Source organism: Macaca thibetana, chromosome 3 (assembly GCF_024542745.1).
Source record: "Macaca thibetana thibetana isolate TM-01 chromosome 3, ASM2454274v1, whole genome shotgun sequence".
Classification (NCBI taxonomy): domain Eukaryota; kingdom Metazoa; phylum Chordata; class Mammalia; order Primates; family Cercopithecidae; genus Macaca; species Macaca thibetana.
Window position 1 is genome coordinate 129,577,375 of NC_065580.1, and position 18,642 is coordinate 129,596,016.

An 18,642-nucleotide genomic window follows, 5' to 3' on the forward strand; every position below is an offset into this window, starting at 1 on the left:
GCGGATCACGAGGTCAGGAAATCGAGACCATCCTGGCTAACACGGTGAAACACTGTCTCTACTAAAAATACAAAAAATTAGCCGGGCTTGGTGGCAAGCGCCTGTAGTCCCAGCTACTTGGGAGGCTGAGGCAGGAGGAGAATCGCTTGAACCCAGGAGGCGAAGGTTCCAATGAGTCGAGATCGCGCCACTGCACTCCAGCCTGGGCGACAGAGCGAGACTCCGTCTCAAAAAAAAAAAAAAAAAAAAAAAAAAAAAAAAAAAGAAAAAGAAAACACGAGATAATCCTGTCCGCAAACGCATAGCAGTCTTACGTAGGCCTGGTGAAAGGATGCAGGAACACTCCCCCACCCGCGCCCCCGAGAAAGGCGAACGCGCAGCGCGAGGTTCCGGGTCCGCCAGGCTCCCGGCATGCAGCGCTGCAATCCCGGCGAGCACCTTGGCGCGCGGAGCTGGCACCTTGGCGCGGTCGGCGGCGGCGGGGACAGCTGTGACGTGTGAGGTTCTTGGTCTGCTGGCAGCTAGGGGCGACGAGGCGGGACGTCATGGAAGTGTAAGTCTCCCCGGGCGCGTCCCTTTTCGGCCGAGGAGCCCATCGGTTTGACCGCTGAGAGCCGAGATCCTTGGGAACTTGGCGACCCTCGTACGGAAGTGAGGGCAGCGGGCCGGCCCTGTCCGGGAGGGCCGCGGGGTGGGGACGGGGACGAACGGTACTCTCGCTTTGCCCCTCCGAACCTTCGCTTCCCCTCCACACCCTGTGTCTGGGGTGCGCGGCCGAACACCTCCGGGTCTGGTTGCCTTTCAGTGTGCGCCCTCCTTCTCTCATTCATTTACCAGCGTTTTTGGGTCACAGTGCGGGGGTGGAGCCCAGCCTGGTATCCGAGCCAGGACTTAGAAGGCTATAAAGGCCTGAGTCTGTTCGCCCTGAAAGTACCTGGAGAAAAGATGAATCAGGGCCGGGTAGAGCTCTGCTTGCAGCACTGGGCCCCTGGGGAGCTCTCACTCGGAAGAGCTGCTCTCAGAGTTTGATGGGAGCAGTCAACGCTGTGAGGGAAGGGGCTGGTTTTTGTGGGGAGAAGGGAAGGATGTGAGCCAGGACTGGGACCGGAGAAACAGCACGGGGTGTGTGGGTGTGTACAGGCGAGGGTAAAAGATTTTCTGACAATTTAACTCCACGTGGTCTTTTCCATGCTTGCTCGTTGCACGTCGTGCAAATGGAAGTTTTTGCATCTACTCCGTATGTGGGCTTTATATGGTTGATATTAACTTGTAGGTATTTACCTATCTTGTGTTCTCTGTGCACTGATTATTTGATTCAGTTTCCTTTATGTTCTTTTGCCTCGTGTTTAATGGTTATATGTACGATGGCATTTCAGATTTTTACATTCTTAATTGTTTTTTCTTAAGAAACAGGGTCTTGCTCTGTCCCCCAGGCGGGAGTGCAATGGTGTAATCATGGTTCACTGCAGCCTCACCTTCCGGACTCAAGCAATCCTGCTTCAGCCCCTCCAGTAGCTGGGACTACAGGCCCACACCATCACTCACGGCTAATTTTTTTAAAAAGTTTTGTAGATACAGGATCTCACTACAGCCCAGGCTGGTCTCCAGCTCCTAAGCTCAAGTGATCCTCCTGCCTTGTACTCCCAAAATGCTGGGATTGCAGGCGTGAGCCACCTCACCTGGTCCCTTCCCATTTTTTTTTTTTTTAACTTAACACAATATGTCTGTGTAACTGAAATGAAAGGATCATGAAACAATAATGTATGGAGTACACTCTCATATTGTCTATTTTTTAAGATGAAGGGGGCCAAGCATGGTGGCTCATGTCAGTAATCCCAGCACTTTGGGAAGCTTAGGCAGGAGGATCACTTGAGCCTGGGAGGTGGAGACCAGCCTGGGCAACATAGGGAGACCCTGTCTCTACAAAAAATTAAAAAGCTAGTTGGGTGTGGTAGTGCATGCCTGTAGTCTCAGCTACTTACAAGGCAGAGATGGGAGGACCGCTTGAGACCAGGAGGCTGCAGTGAGCTCAGATGGAGCCACTGCACTCCTGACAGAGTGACAGAGCAAGGCTCTGTCTAAAACAATACAAAACAGAACAAAAAAGGTTGACCCACTGAATTAATTTTGCAACCCACGGATCGGATTTCATCTGCAACCTGAAAAACTATTCATATAATTTACTCTAGTCCAAGCCATCATTACTAATTTTTCCCTCTTTACTGGAGCATTTCCTGTGAGCATACAACCCTGCTTTAATGTATTCATCTTAGAAAATCCCCTGTCCCCACATGCATGTCCACCTCTTACTCCATTTCTGCTTCCCATCCCAACAAAACTTCTTGAAAGTGCTGATTAGCCCCTCTTTCTCTCAACCATTCTGTTGGGCTTTCTTCCTCACTGGTCTACAGAAATGAATGTTAAGATTACCTGATCCAGGGGGCGCGGTGGCTCACACCTGTAATCCCAGCACTTTAAGAGGCCAAGATGGGCGAATCACCTGAGGTCAGGAGTTTGAGACCAACCTGGCCAACATGGCAAAACCTTGTCTCTACTAAAAATTAAAAAATTAGCCAGGTGTGGTTTTGGGTGCCTGTAATCCCAGCTACTCAGGAGGCTGAGGCAGGAGAATCACTTGAATTCAGGAGGCAGAGGTTACAGTGAACCAGATTGTGCCACTGCGCTCCAGCCTGGGCGACAGAGCAAGACTACATCTCCAAAACAACAACAACAACAACAACAACAAAAAACCCCTGATCCCTCCATCCCTTCGTCTTATCAAATCCAGAGGTTGATTTTCTGGCCTCAACTTTTTTGATCTCTCAGCAGTGGTTAATACAGAAACTCTAGAAACTTTCCTTTCTTCGTGTTACATGTTCCTTTGTGATATTTCCTCCTACATCAAGGATTACTTCACAGTGTCCTTCCCTGGGTCCCATTCCTCCCTTGCTGGATGTCTAAGTGTTGAGGTATCTTAGGTCTCAGTCCTGGGACCCTTTCTCTCCACGCTCTGTCATTTAACCCATCTGTGTGCTGATGGTTCCCAAAGGTGTGTTTCTAGCCTCTTCTCATTATCTATCCAATTGCATAGACCAAAAATCTAGCCCTCTCTCCTCACTCCGTAAATCCAGTCCGTCAGTGGTCCTGTTGTCTCCACCCTAGAATGTATTTTGAATGCAGCTACTTTTCACCGTCTCCACTGTCAGCTTTGTAGTCCATCACCTCTGGGCTGGATTAAGCAATAGCCTTTGAGTGTTCACTCTTCCCCAGCCTCCATTCTGTTCTCCACATGGCAACTGGAGTGATCTTAAGTAATGACTGGAACATGTCACCCCCTGGGTAAAACCCTTCATTGACTTTCCATTGCACGTAGAGGAAATCTCCATCTCTTACCAGGACCTGCAAGACCCTGTAAAACCTCACCTACTCCCCAGCCTGACCACTTGCCACTCTCCCAACCTCCCAGACACACACTTTCCACTGACAGGTATTTCCTTCTCCTCTAACCTTCTAAGCACTTTCTGAGGACAATTGCATTGCGATACCCTCTGTCTGGTATACTTTCCTCCTCGCCCTCACCCTGTTCTCTTCTTTTTATTGTATTTTTAAAGTTTGTTTTTGAGATGGAGTCTCGCTGTGTCACCTAGGCTGGAGTACAATGGCGCAGTCTCGGCTCACTGCAACCTGTGCCACCAGGGTTCAAGATTCTCGTGCCTCAGCCTACCAAGTAGCTGGGATTACAGGTGTGTGCCACCATGCCCAGCTAATTTATGTATTTTTAATAGAGACAGGGTTTCCATGTTGGCCAGACTGGTCCAGACTGGTATTGAATTCCTGACCTCAGGTGATGTGCCTGCCTTAGCCTCCCAGAGCATTGGGGTTACAGACGTGAGCCACCACACCTGGCCACCTGTTCTCATCTTGAAGGTTGTGTCCCTTTTCAAAGTTGCCTTTCCTCTTCAGTAAGTCTAACATAAGTTCTTTTTGTCTCTCATATCGTCTTGATTTACTTTCCCTTAAATAATTACAAGTTGCAATAATAAATGTATGTTTACTTGTTTGGAGGGTGGGGACCAGTGTGTGTTCACCTAGTGCTTAGCATTGCATCTGGCACACAGTAGGCATTCAGCAAATACTTGTTCAATAAAGTAATATAACAATACTTTATTAGCTTCATAAATATAGTCATCGCTCAGTGTCTTTGAGGGACTGGTTCTGGGACCCCCTGCATATACCAAAATTCACAGATGCTCAAGTCCCTTATGTAAAATGGTGTGGTATTTGCATATAACCTATGCACATTCTCCCATATACTTTAAATTGTCTCTAGATTACTTATTGTGATTTCATGACACATAATACCAGTTTTTGTCCATGGTTCCTGGCTCACAACTGCCATAGTCCTTGTTACTTCCTGAGTGACTAAAATAGTAAGCATAACTTTTGTTAAAGTATTTGTCCTTTGTCCATAGTTCCTGAAGCGGCCTTGGAACAGCTTCAGAGCAGTAAAGGTAAAAGACAGTCTTTTGTTAGAATGTTGGGATGCTCTGACCAGGCACGGTGGTTCACGCCTGTAATCCCAGCACTTTGGGAGGCCGAGGCAGGTGGATCATGAAGTCAGGAGATCAAGACCATCCTAACACAGTGAAACCCCGTCTCTACTGAAACTGCAAAAAATTAGTCGGGCGTGGTGGCAGGTGCCTGTAGTCCCAGCTACTCGGGTGGCTGAGGCAGGAGAATGGCATGAACCGGGAGGCGGAGCTTGCAGTGAGCCAAGATCGTGCCACTGCACTCCAGCCTGGGTGACAGAGAGAGACTGTCTCAAAAAAAAAAAAAAAAAAGAATGTTGGGGTGTTGTAAGCCTCAGAAGCAGGCCTCAGAAAACAGAAGCTCTGTCCGTCTCTTGCTCTCTAATCATCCGCTGCCTTTCTGTCTTAGAGCTGGCGATAAAGAAAATCTCTGACCTGTCTTGTCTGATTGTTTCAGAGGGGGTCCTGCCCCTTACCTGCGAGGAAGGAATACAGAGAGGCCAAGGAGAATCTGGACCGGCCTTGCTGGGTTTCTGCACTCAGTCTGCTAGTATTAGATCACACTCTTTGTTCAATCAATTACTATGAGGTTGGCCATGCTTCAATCATCTCTCTCCAATGAAATCTCTACAAAACGCCCAAGAGAACTTCTAGATAGCCTAATAGGTAGATGTTCCTGGAGGGTGGTACGCCTGGGAAGGGCATAGAGCTCTGCGTCCCCTCTCCATCTCACCCTGTGCACCACTTCATCTGTATCCTTGGTAATATCCTTTATAATAAACCAGTGAACCTAAGTAAGTGTTTTGTGAGCCATTCTAGCAAATTAATGAAACCCGAAAAGGAGGTCCTGGGAACTGCAGCTTGAAGCCCATCATTGAGAAGTTCTGGAGGCCCTGACTTGTGTGACTGGTGTCTGAAGTAGGGGTAGTCTTCTGGGACTGAGCCCTCAGCCCGTGGAATCTGACACTGTTTGCAGGTAGTTAGTGTCCGGATTGAATTGGATGGGAAGATACCCAGCTGGTGTTGGCTGCAGAGTTGATTGCCTGCTTATTGGTAGAGAGAAATCCCCACGCGTCTGGTCACAGAAGTCTTCTGTATAGATTGTTGTCAGGTGAGAGCAGAGGAAAAACTTTGATTCTCAACCAACTTATAATATCTGATGCAATGTAAAGGCTGTGTAAATAGTTACTGTACTGTGTTGTCTAGGGAATAATGACAAAAAGCAGTCTGTCCATGTTTAGTACAGAGGCAGCCATCCTAGGCCTAACTACATAGTACATGTCAGCAACAGTGTAGCATTTTCTTAAATTTTTTTTTTGCGTGTTTTTCATTTGAAGTTGGTTGAATCTAAGGATGTGGAACCTGAGGCTAAGGAGGACCGACTGTATAGGAATTCATTAGCTAGCATCCTAGTTGCTAGGCGTGTATATTTTCTGACTTTCCCAAGTGAAATGGTTTGAATCAAGGGGTTTTTGTTCTTGTAACAGCCTGTCCACTTCTGCCTAGTAGTCAGTGACTTCTGGTGACCAATCCAGAATTTTGCAGCCAGTAATTCATGGGAAAATGAGGTTTCCTAATATAGACATGTGATTTGGGAGTGAAGGGCCCTGGAGTGGAAAGGTCTGGAAGCCTAACTTCTGGTCCTTACCTGGTCATCAACAGGAGGTGTGGCGTTTGGAAGTCTGCTCCGTGGGATCTTTAGCAGAACCTTGAGTTGCAGATACAGTTGACCCTTGAACAACACAAGCTTGAACTTCATGGATCTCCTTATACGCAGGTGTTAAAAAATAAATGCAGTTGGCCCTCCGTATCTGCAGGTTCCAAATCTGCAACCCAATGCAGAGAATGAAAATAACCATATTTGAGGGTTGAGAATATACCGCGTACGTGGAGAGCTGACTTCCTAGCTGCTGGTTCTGCAAGGCTCTCTGGTAGACAAGCATGTTCGGATTGTGGTATATGTGGGGGTCCTGGGACCAATCTCCAATGAATACCAGGGGATGACTGTATATTGTACCTCATCAGACACTCCCAGAACCTGAAGTGAGGAGGTACAATGAACAACTCCCCTAAGTTTTTGCTACTTTAAAAATTCTTATTGAGTAAATACCTACTAAGTAAATAGTATAGAATAATAATAATAGTACCAATAATAATAATAATACCTGAAATTTCTTCTTTTTTTTGAAAGAGTTTCGCTCTTGTCACCCAGGCTGGAGTGCAATGGCGCAATCTTGGCTCACTGCAACCTCCGCCTCCCAGGTTCAAGCAGTTCTCCTGCCTCAGCCTCCGGAGTAACTGCCTGGGTAATTTTTGTATTTTTAGTAGAGATGGGGTTTCATCATGTTGACCAGGCTGGTCTTGAACTCCTGACCTCAGGTGATCCACCCGCCTCTGCCTCCCAAAGTGCTGGGATTACAGGTATGAGCCACTGTGCCCGGCCCAGAAATTTATTAAAGGGGAGGAATATTTATGCTTTATTTGATTGACAATTTAAAAATAAAAACTTCTTGACCATTACTTGGAAATGTATTTTCCTCAAGTAAAAGGTTACAATTTTTTCTTTTTTTTTTTTTTTTAATATGGAGTCTCGCTGCATCACCTAGGCTGGAGTGCATGGTGCGACGTCAGCTCACTGCAACCTCCACCTCCTGGGTTCAAGCGATTCTCCTGCCTCAGCCTCCTCACTAGCTGAGACTACAGGCATGCGCCACCATGCAAAATATTTATATAGCAAAGTTAGGTATGTCTATATATAAGGTATTTGCTGTTTGGCTTTGTCTATAAATGATCATTGATATGCTAGAAAGGTTTGTGTCCACTCTTTTATTCTTGAACATAATATGTATAATTAGCAAAGTGGACACTATCCTCTGTACCATTTTTTTGACGTAGTGTCAGGATTTCTTTCCTTTTACAGCCGAAAATACTGATATTTATAAAAGGTAGGTAATAGGTACTATAAGAACCCAGTAACAGGACTGAAAAGAGGATACCCATGTGCTAGATCCCAAGAGAATGCTACAGGTTAATTTGTTCATTGATTTCAGAAGCTGCCCAGTTTGCTTGTACCAGAGTTCAGTTTTTCAGAGCATGACTTGATAGCATAGGTTGGGCATAGGAGAATTTGAACAATTCTTTTAATCATTGCCTGCATAAGAGTTAACTGTGTGGCAGTTAATAGGAACTGTTTGGCCGGGCTCGGTGGCTCACGCCTGTAATCCCAACACTTTGGGAGGCCCACGCAGGCGGATCACGAGGTCAGGAGACTGAGACTATCCTGGCTAACACAGTGAAACCCCGTCTCTACTAAAAATACAAACAATTAGCCAGGCGTGGTGGCGGGCGCCTGTAATCCCAGCTACTCTGGAGGCCGAGGCAGGAGAATGGCGTGAACCGGTGAGGCGGAGCTTGCAGTGAGCCAAGATCGTGCTACTGCACTCCAGCCTGGGCAACAGAGTGGGACTCCGTCTCAAAAATAAATAAATAAATAATAGGCACTGTTTGCATGGGCCATTTGTGTATGTGTTTGCTTCTAAGGAAAGTTCACTGAGAGATTTTTTTGTTCTGTTTATTTGGAATTCAGTTTCCCCAACTAGTTGTTTACATCCATTTAATTGACTTACCGTTTTAAGCAAATTTTACAAGTGAAGTGTCAAATAGAACGTCAGCTTCAGTCATCTAATTCATTACTTGAGGAAATTAAGTAACTGCCTTCCTGTGGTATTGATTTAGACAGTTGTTTTTGTTTTGTTTTTTTACTCAAGCATTGCCATGTTAATTTGCCAGGGCTGATTTTAGAAAGCACCACACAGTGGGTGGCTTTGACTGCAAAAGCTTATTTTCTGACAGTTCTGGAGACTGGAAGTCGAAGATCAAGGTGTAGCAGGTTTGGTTTCTTTTGAGGCCTCTTGCCTTAGCTTGCAGATTGCATACGTCTTGCTGTGTTCTCACATGGTCTCTCCTCTATGAGCACAAGTCCCTGAACTTTTTTCTAGACAGTCTTTAAAATGCATTTGGAGTATTTGCTTTAAACACATGTAAATAAAATGAGTACTATTTTAAGTCCTACAGGAGAATATGAAGTTTTTGTATAGGTAAGCAGTTTCTGGAAGTCTGATTGCGTGTGAATATATTACATAATACTGAAGTGTTAGATGTAGAGCAGACAGTTCTGCTTTGTAGAGATCAACAGCTTGTACATTTATAATTGCTAGATGTGTCTAGTAAGTTCTAGTACCTCTAAAAAACTTTTAGAGGCCCGGTGTGGTGGCTCACACCTGTAATATCACTTCTTTGGGAGGCCAAGGTGGTCAGATTATCTGAGGTGGATTTCGAGACCAGCCTGACTAACATGGAGAAACCCTGTCTCTATTAAAAATACAAAATTAGCCGGGTGTGGTGGCTCATGCCTGTAATACCAGCTACTTGGGAGGCTGAGGCAGGAGAATCGCTTGAACCCGGGAAGTGGAGGTTGTGGTAAGCTGAGATCATGCCATTGCACTCCAGCCTGGGCAACAAGAGCAAAACTCTGTCTCAAAAAACAACAACAACAACAACAAAAAAAAACAACTTTGGGGGAAAATGTATTTTACATCCTCAATTATAAGTTACAGTTGTTTTTTTTTTTTTAAACCTTATGGCATTCTTTATTTTAGCTTTACATTTTCTTTTTTTTTTTTTATTTTTTATTTTTATTGAGACGGACTCTTGCTCTGTTGCCCAGGCTAGAGTGCAGTGGCGCAGTCTCGGCTTATTGCAAGCTCTTCCTCCCGGGTTCACGCCATTCTCCTGCCTCAGCCTCCCGAGTAGCTGGGACTACAGGTGCCCGCCACCACGCCTGGCTAATTTTTTGTATTTTTAGTAGAGATGGGGTTTCACTATGTTAGCCAGGATGGTCTCCATCTCCTGACCTCGTGATCCGCCCGCCTTGTCCTCCCAAAGTGCTGGGATTACAGGCGTGAGCCACCGCACCTGGCCATAGTTTCACATTTTCATATTCCTTAACTTCTTAGCATGAAAAATTTTAAACCTATGAAACAGCTGCAAAAAGAGTGCCACAAATACTTGTATACTCGTTACCTAGAGTCACCACTTGTTAACATTTTGATTCGGATATTTGCTGCCTTTTTCTTTTTCTCTTTTCTTTTTTCTTTTCCCTCCCTCTCTCTTTCCCTCCCTACCTCCTTCCCTCCCTTCCTTCCTTCCTTTCTTCCTTTCTTTGTTTTTGATTAGAGACACTTGAGCCCAGGCTGGACCTAAACTCCAGGCTGAAGCTTCCTCCTGTCTCAGCCTCCGGAATAGCTGGGATAACAGGTGTGAGCCCCCATGCCTGGCATTCCCTTATTTCTTTTGCACAGGCATAAGCTTTCTCTCCATACACAGGTGCACACACTTACTTAATTGAACCGTTAGAGAGTTGTAGATATCAGATCATTTCACCCCTTCTTGAAAAAACAGGGCATTGTGTGGAGCTCTAATTGCCTTATCACACTCAGGAAACTTAGCACTAATTTATCTACTATTACTAAGACAAACAATGTAAACTCATATTTTTTCAGTTGTCCTAATAGTGTTCTTTTTCCTCCCAATTCAGGATCCAGTGAAGAACTGCACATTGCATTTAGTTGTCATGTTTCTTTAATTTTCTTTCCTCTGGAAATTTCCTTAGCTTCTTTTTGTGACATTGGCATTCTGACAGATGACATTGATGTTTGAAGAGTCTGAATCTAACCCAGTTGTTTTGAAGACTGTTCCTCAGTTTGGAATTCTCTGACTGTATCCCCATGGATAGATTTGAATGAAACATCTTGGGGCTGGATTACTCTGAGGGATGTGTCTTTCTCATGCGTCACATCATTGGTGCTGTGAAATTGGATAACTTGATTAAGTTGATGTCTGTCTGGTTTCACCGTATCCTGTTGCCAACAATCTGTCATTTAGTGGTGGTTACAGTCACTTCTCAAGAATAAAAACTGCCTTTAAAAAAATTTCCCATACATACAGCTCGTTTAGGACTTCATAAAAGGTAGATAAGGTACCTCTTGACATTTTATTAAATAAAGAAAGGCCTGGCATACATGGGCATTTATACTGTGAGTATTTGGCTGGGTTTAAAAAACAATTTATCTTCCTGATAAAAATCAATGGATAAATCAGCTTCTGTCAGCCAGAGTCTGCAAAATGCAGTACGTGTGTAAACATCGATTGTTCTCTTGATCCCAAAACACAGATTCATTAAAACTTATGTGAAAGAGAGTTTTCCTCCTTTATATTTGTTCTAGAAGAGGCAGAGGCTGTTCTTTGGATTCTTGCATTACAATATTGACTTGTTTAGTGGAGTAGTAACTTGGAATGGCTAAGGACAAATTTCCCAGAGCGTGGAATGTTCTGAGTGACAGAGAAGGGGCCATGATTTGGAAATGAAGTTGTAACAGTGCACCTGGGATGGATCCATTGGCCCCAAAGAGAAATAACATTCATATTTTTTTCTCCAGTCAAGTATTCCAGGAAGAGATGTCTTAATGTCTCATATTGTGTAGAGCACAGGGAGTTATAACTCAATTTCAAGCAAAGATAGGAGGAAGCCAGTGGGCTGATTTCCTGATTAAGTAGGCAAAGATGACATGTGGTTTCACTTGTCATTTTCAATTTTAAATGAACTGCATCACATGCACTAATTATGCATTGTCCTTCCTGTGTTAGGTTCCTTTCAAATATGATACTCTGTGACCTGAGTGTGTTTGTGGTCATTTGGGCAAAGCAGCACTTTTGTGAAATCATAGCTTGAATCACTGGTAGCATTTGGATCACTGGTAGCACAGAGCTGATTTGATTACAGTGCTGACATCACTGTGCTGATGACCTAAGGCCTAGGTCGAGCCTTGTTGGTTTTGCTTTATTTATTGGCTGGGAAATCACCTCTCTGTTTGGTCCGTGCTTTTGAAATCCTGGGTCATCATTTGCATCATCTCGCTGCACTCCTGGTTTAAGAAAATACAGGTGTCTCTGTTGCACATTATGTCAAGTGCAGACCCCTCTACCTGATTTTTCAGGATTCTGCATTACGAATTTCCATTCATCCAGTCCAGTCTCATTTCCCACAATTCCATAGTTACCTTCCACTTTGTTTAGACTTCTTACTGTGTGACCTTAAGCAAGTTATTTAATTTCTGAACCTTGGCTTCCTCTCTATACAGTAGGGATCATATGAATAGCTCCTACGTCAGAGAGGTTTTAATGAGAATTAGCTGAGATAACATCTTTTAAAAATAATAGTCTTCCATTATGGAAATGTTAATACAAGTACCAAGAACTATTCTAAACTTTTAAAATTTGTTGTCTCACTTCATCATAACAGTTTGATGAGGTAGGAGGAGCTGGTGGTAGTGGTAGTTGCACAGGTAGTGGTAATGATAATGTTGGCGCTTATTGAGCACTTACTATGTTCCAGGTACTTTACATGTTTCCAGTGAACCCTGTGAACAGTCTTACAAGGCCGATGCTATAATTGCCATTTCATAGATAGGAAATTTAAACATAATGAGATTAAGTAACTTGCCCAGATTCACACAGCCAAAGAATTCAGGAGCTGGATTTAGAATCCAGGCCATACTTTTAGATACTAGTTTCATCCCATTTTTATTGTAGAAGGAAAACTTAGGGAGTAATTAACTTAACTAAAATTCTCACAGCACATAAATGGCAGAGCTAGAATATGAACCCAAGTCTTGATTTCAAAACTATGCTCTTTGTCATACTCCACTGCCTCCAGACTGCTGAAACAATGCTTTCTGTTGTGCTATTGTAGGGTGGATTGATTGTGATTTAATATATGTAACATCGTTGTGTTTCTTCACTCAGGAAAGATGGCATATTGCCTGGATTAAGGGAACCAGGCTTTTGGCCGCTGCTTGCCACCCTGACTCTGCCTGTTGAGTTGATGTAGGTGGTGAACACCCTTGGAGCGCAGTGGATATTTGGCAGGATACTTGACCATGGCTGGAATTCCCAGTGGTGACATTAGTGTTAAGTGGCCCATTTCTGTTGATTCAGCAGGAGGACGTGGCTGCCCAGGATGTCAGTAGCTGATGGGAGGCAGACAGTAATGGGGAGAGGACATGGCTGTGTGATGGGACAGCACTTTGATCCCAAGTCTGCTCTGAAATTGCCCACAGCTAGCTAAACCATGTTGGACTTAAGACATTTCTCAATTTCAATTTTAGGTTGTAGGCCCTAAATTCAAAAAGTGGACTACTACATCTTGACAGGAATTCTTTTACAGATATTTGATACCCAGAAAGGGGTGTGAGCGCAGACTGATGATAGCTTACTTTTCTTTTTCAGGAAGGATGCCAGTTCTGCGCTTCTCAGTAACTACGAGGTAAATTGGACTGTTACATTTTCCTCTCTGATAGTTTGCCCTTTGTAACTAAGATTGTTAAATTCATTTTGGTTAGAAATGACTGAATTCAGGCTGGGCGCATTGGCTCATGCCTGTAATCCCAGTACTTTGGGAGGCTGAGGCGAGTGGATCACTTGAAGTCAGGAGTTCAACACCAGCCTGGCCAACATGGTGAAACCTAGTCTCTACTAAAAATACAGAAATTAGCCAGGTGTGGTGGCACGTGCCTGTAGTCCCAGCTACTTGGTATCCCAGATGAGGCAGGAGGATCACTTGAACCCAGGAGGCAGGGGTTGCAATGAGCCAAGATGCGCCACTGCACTCCAGCCTGGGCAATAGAGCAAGGCTCCGTCTAAAAAAAAAGAAAAAGAAAAAAGAAATGACTGAATTTATTTGGATTTTCCACTTTAAAACAAGACATATGGTACCATCTGGTGGACCTTGGAATAGTGTAAGCTTGATACGTTATACATAGTACTTCAGGGAAGCTGGGAAGACTCTAATTTAGAGGTGGCAACCTTCTTTAAATCTCAAAGATTCTAGATCATCATTTGGGATGTAGTCATAGTATAGAAGCTATGTCTAATATCTAAAAGTATTTTAAGGCTGTTTCTGTCTGCAAAATTTCACATTACATTTTTTATGCTTTTTCCTAATTATCACCCTTCATATATTTATATATTTATAATGCTTTTATACATTGCAAATAGTCTTATGGGTATTCATATCCTTATTTTGAAAGTGAGTTTAGTTTGAGCGCGGTGGCTCACGCCCATAATCCCAGCACTTGGGAGGCCAAGGCAGGAGGATCACGAGGTCAGAAAATCAAGACCATCCTGGCCAACATGGTGAAACCCCGTCCCTACTTAAAAAAAATAAATAAATAAAAGTGAGTTTAGTTTATTCACCTTTCTGAATAGTAGAAATTAAGAAATGTAGAATTTTTGGGGCTTAGGGTGGGATTGCTGGAGAAAGGAAAAGAAGGAAAAAGGTTGGTAAGAGAGGAGATATTCCAGCATTTTTGCCTCCTATTTGGCACTAGCAAAACCATCTGATAGGCTAACTCTAGGTGTAGAAAGAACCATTTCTACCTTGATTGTGAATTTTCCATGTGCCAGAGTCTAAACTCAGGAAGACTCAGAGGAGGTCTAGAAGGTAGTAGGTTAAATGCGGTGGCTCACGTCTATAATCTCAGTACTTTGGAAGGCCAAGGAGAGAGGATTACTTGAGGCTATGAGTTAGAGATCAGCCTGGGAAACATAGCAAGAGCCCATCTTTTTTTTTTTTTCTTTTTTTTTTGAGACGGAATCTCGCTCTGTCGCCCAGGCTGGGTGCAGTGGCCGGATCTCAGCTCACTGCAAGCTCCGCCTCCCGGGTTCATGCCATTCTCCTGCCTCAGCCTCCCAAGTAGCTGGGACTACAGGCGCCCGCCACCTCGCCCAGCTAGTTTTTTGTATTTTTTTAGTAGAGACAGGGTTTCACCATGTTAGCCAGGATGGTCTCGATCTCCTGACTTCGTGATCCGCCTGTCTCGGCCTCCCAAAGTGCTGGGATTACAGGCTTGAGTCACCACGCCCGGCCAAGACCCCCATCTCTTTAAAAAAAAAAAAAAAAAAAAATTAGCTGGGCATGGTAGCAAACACCTACTATGGTCCTAGCTACTTGGAAGACAGAGGGGAGGTTCCCTTGAGCCCTGGAGTTTGAGGTTACAGTGATCACCACTGTACTCCAGCCTGGGAGACAGCCTTTGAGATCCTGTCCCCAAAAAAAGCTCCCAGAGTTGAAGACAGCAAAAAGAAAGAAAGAAACCTCCCCCTGGTGCCCCCCACCCCGCCCCACAAATTAGAAGGTAGTAGAATAAACACAGTTGGCCGTATTCTTTCCTCCCTAAAGGCTCAATCGTAAATGGTTGCAGCTTAGAACAGGAAGGAAATGGTTGAATGGTCATTGGCCAAGCCTTTGGCTTTTAGGAGCCTCCTTGTCCAGTTTGGACTTTGCTAGGTGTTTGGGTGTTTTATCCGTTGGGGAAACATTGCATTCATTGATATCATGTCACTATTTCTGAAAGGAACAGCAGACGAAAGGGGTTCCATTGTATCTAGTAATGGTGTGTGAGCCTGCATTTTCTTCACTTCTCTGGTAGAATCTCTAAAACAGGAATGAGATTGAGATTCCCCCTGCCCCCAGCACTAATGCCTGTATGTGTTATCCTTGTGGGGAGAGTTTACTTCTAAAGATCCGTAGCATTTTTTCCTTTCTTTTTTTTGGGGGGGTAAACTCTGTCTTATCACTTGCCTCAAAATTTTTATTTTCCAGAAAGAAATCATTATATTAGATTTTTATACTAGAGAAGCAGAATTCTTTTTTTTTTTTTTTTCCCCAGAGGGAGTCTCGCTCTGTCACCTAGGCTGGAGTGCAGTGGCACCATCCAGGCTCACTGCAACCTCTGCCTCCCAGGTTCAAGTGATTCTCCTGCCTCAGCCTCCCGAGTAGCTGGGATTACAAGCACGTGCCACCACATCCAGCTAATTTTTTGTATTTTTAGTAGAGACAGGGTTTCACCGTGTTAGCCAGGATGGTCTTGATCTCCTGACCTCGTGAACTGCCCGTCTTGGCCTCCCAAAGTGCTGGGATTACAGGCATGAGCCACCGTGCCTGGTCACATAATTCTTTTTTAGCAAAATATTTGTTTTAAGAAAATCTGCTTTCAAATAGTATATTTTTGAGATCAGAGGAGATTAGTGATGTATATATTGATAGGAAATACTTGAAATATTTTAAATAAATTAATGAATTTGGATTATTTGGCTTATATAAGAGCATTTTTTTAAAATGTCATCTGCCTCTAGGACTCATTTGCTCAAATCCAAGAGTTGGAAGCTGCGTAATGGGCGGGTGAAAGGAAGTACTACACTTTCCTGTTTATCCTTCCAAACCACTGACCTTGGATAGATATATTTCTCAAATGTATTCATAAACATCTTTTTTGTATCTCCTTCTAGGTGTTTCAGTTACTAACTGATCTGAAGGAGCAGCGTAAAGAAAGTGGAAAGAATAAACACAGCTCTGGACAACAGAACTTGAACACCATCACCTATGAAGTAAGCCTGGGCTTCTGGCAGACCTGCCTAAAGTACCACTGAGGGAGAGGGGTTTATTCTCCCAGTGACTGGCTGCCGAAATCAAGATCACTTTTTATATGATCTGAATAGTTTTACTCTAACCTGATTTTGTTTGTTTGTTTGTTTGTTTTTTGAGACGAAGTCTCACTGTGTTACCCAGGCTGGATTGCAGTGGCACGATCTCCGCTCACTGTAAGCTCCACCTCCCGGGTTCACACCATTCTCCTGCCTCAGCCTCCCGAGTAGCTGGGATTGCAGGCATGCAGCACCTTGCCCAGCTAATTTTGTATTTTTAGTAGAGACAGGGTTTCTCCATGTTGGTCAGGCTGGTATCGAACTCCTGACCTCAGGTGATCCGCCCACCTCGGGCTCCCAAAATGCTGGGATTACAGGCGTGAGCCACCGCACCCAGCCATTTTTCTCTTTCATAAAAGTTGTAGAGACAGTGCTGGGAGTTTTCATGTACCCTTCCCATAGTTTTCTCTGATGTTAACATCTTACATAACCATGGTACAGTGATCAAAACCAAGAAATTAACAGTGGTACATACTGCTAAACTAAGCTAAAATTTTATTTGAATACCTTGTTTTCCCATTGCTGTCTTCTGGGTTCCAGGATTCAATTCAGGATACCATTTTGTATTTAGTTAACATGTCTCCATAATGTCATTCGATCTGTATCCTTACTCTTCCTTTGTCTTCCATGACCTTGACACTTCTAAAGGGCTTGTCAAGTATTTTGTAGAATGTCCCTTGATTTCTGATTGTCTGATGTTTTCTTATGATTACACAGAACCTATGGCTTTTGAGGAAGAGTACCACAGAGGTGATCTCCCCTTCTTGTGTCATGATTTCTCGGGGTACATGATGTCGATGTTTCTTATGGCTAAGGTTGTTAACTTTGGTCATTTGGTTAAGATGGTATCTGCCCGGTTTCTCCACTGTAAAGCTACTGTTTCTTCATTTCCATATTATGTTAGAAAGGATTCACCAAGTTCCGCCCATATTCAAGGGGAAGGGGGAGATTAAGCTCCACCTCTTGAAGGGAGGGATGTCAAAGAATTTGTGGATGTGTGTTAAAACCACCACAGTAATTAAAAAATATTTTGTGGGAGATGCTTTGAGGCTATGAAAACAGCCTACCCTTCCTTAAGCTTTTAACCATCAATTTTAGCACTCATTGGTGGATCTTTCCTGCAGTAATTATGACTATGGTACAATTGCCTGAGAGTGATTTATAATTTTTCTCATTCTTTCTATGCTTATTAGATACAATTTTTTTTTTTTTATTTTAAGAGGCAAGATTTTACTTTGTTGTTCAGACTGGTCTCAAACTCCTGGGCTCAAGTGATCTTCCCTCCTTGGCCTCCCATAGTGCTGGGATTACAGGTGTGCACCACTGTACCCAGCTCATATGAGTTAGAATTCTTCCATAAGAAAAAGTTGTCTCTTCTGGCTGGGCACAGTGGCTCACGCCTGTAATCCCAGCACTTTGGGAGGCTGAGGCGGGCAGATCACGAGGTCAGGAGATTGAGACCATCCTGGTTAACAAGGTGAAACCCCGGCTCTACTAAAAATACAAAAAAATTAGCCAGGTGTGGTGACAGGTGCCTGTAGTCCCAGCTACTGGGGAGGCTGAGGCAGGAGAATGGCGTGAACCCAGGAGGTGGAGCTTGCAGTGAGCGGAGATCACACCACTGTACTCCAGCCTGGGCAACAGAGCAAGACTCTGAGACTCTGTCTCAAAAAAAAAAAAAAAAAAGTAAAAGTTGTCTCTTCCTACCCATTATTTTATTCACTCATATATATCCATGTGGACTCATGGCAATTTATTTTATTCTTTGGGTTCCCCCTCTTTTAAAAAATTGTTCAAAATATGATAGCACAATTGTCAGATTGAGTTTTTTTTTTTGAAATCAGAAAAATTTTCTTCTAAAATTTCATTAATTATTCTTCCTGTTCTAGCTACTGATTTTCTCTTTCAGGAATTCCAATTACATGAAGATTGGTTCTCCTGAATGCCTCTTTGTTTTATATAGGATTTTCTTTTCTTTTCTTTCCTTTTTTTTTGAGACAGAGTCTCAGACTCTGTTGCCCAGGCTGGAGTGCTATGGTGCAATCTCGGCTCACTGCAACCTCTGCCTTCCGGGTTCAAGTGTTTCTCCTGCCTCAGCCTCCCTAGTAGCTGGGATTACAGGCATGCACCACCACACCCAGCTAATTTTTTGTATTTTTGGTAGAGATGGGGTTTCACCATGGTGGCCAGGCTGGTCTCGAACTTCTGACTTCAGGTGATTTGGCCACCTCGGCCTCCCAAAGTGCTGGGGTTACAGGTGTGAGCCACCGTGCCCAACCTCTACAGGATTTTTAAAAACAAAATTTTAGAATTTTAATTACAGCCATTTCCTTTGTTTTTTCTCATTCAGGGTTGTCTTATGCTTGGCTTTTTTCTTTTTTTCCAGACGTTAAAATACATATCAAAAACACCATGCAGGCACCAGAGTCCTGAGATTGTCAGGGAATTTCTCACAGCAATGAAAAGCCACAAGTTGACCAAGTAAGTAAATCTCTTAAGTAGGAAGAGAGTG

General features: G+C 43.8%; 1 protein-coding gene across 2 annotated transcripts in view; it reads left to right on the forward strand.

Moving 5' to 3' along the window:
• Nucleotides 1-411: 411 nt before the first annotated feature.
• The window catches only part of CRCP (CGRP receptor component), a 39,664-nt gene continuing 21,433 nt past the window's right edge, over nt 412-18,642 (forward strand). The window contains exons 1-4 of one of the 2 annotated variants that reach the window (XM_050783599.1): nt 417-553; nt 12,876-12,912; nt 15,936-16,034; nt 18,517-18,611. In XM_050783599.1, coding sequence (XP_050639556.1) covers nt 546-553; nt 12,876-12,912; nt 15,936-16,034; nt 18,517-18,611 — 239 coding nt within the window. In that variant the 5' untranslated portion in view covers nt 417-545. Of the gene's footprint in view, nt 554-12,875; nt 12,913-15,935; nt 16,035-18,516; nt 18,612-18,642 lie in introns of both variants that reach the window. The other variant, XM_050783600.1, reaches the window with a different exon arrangement.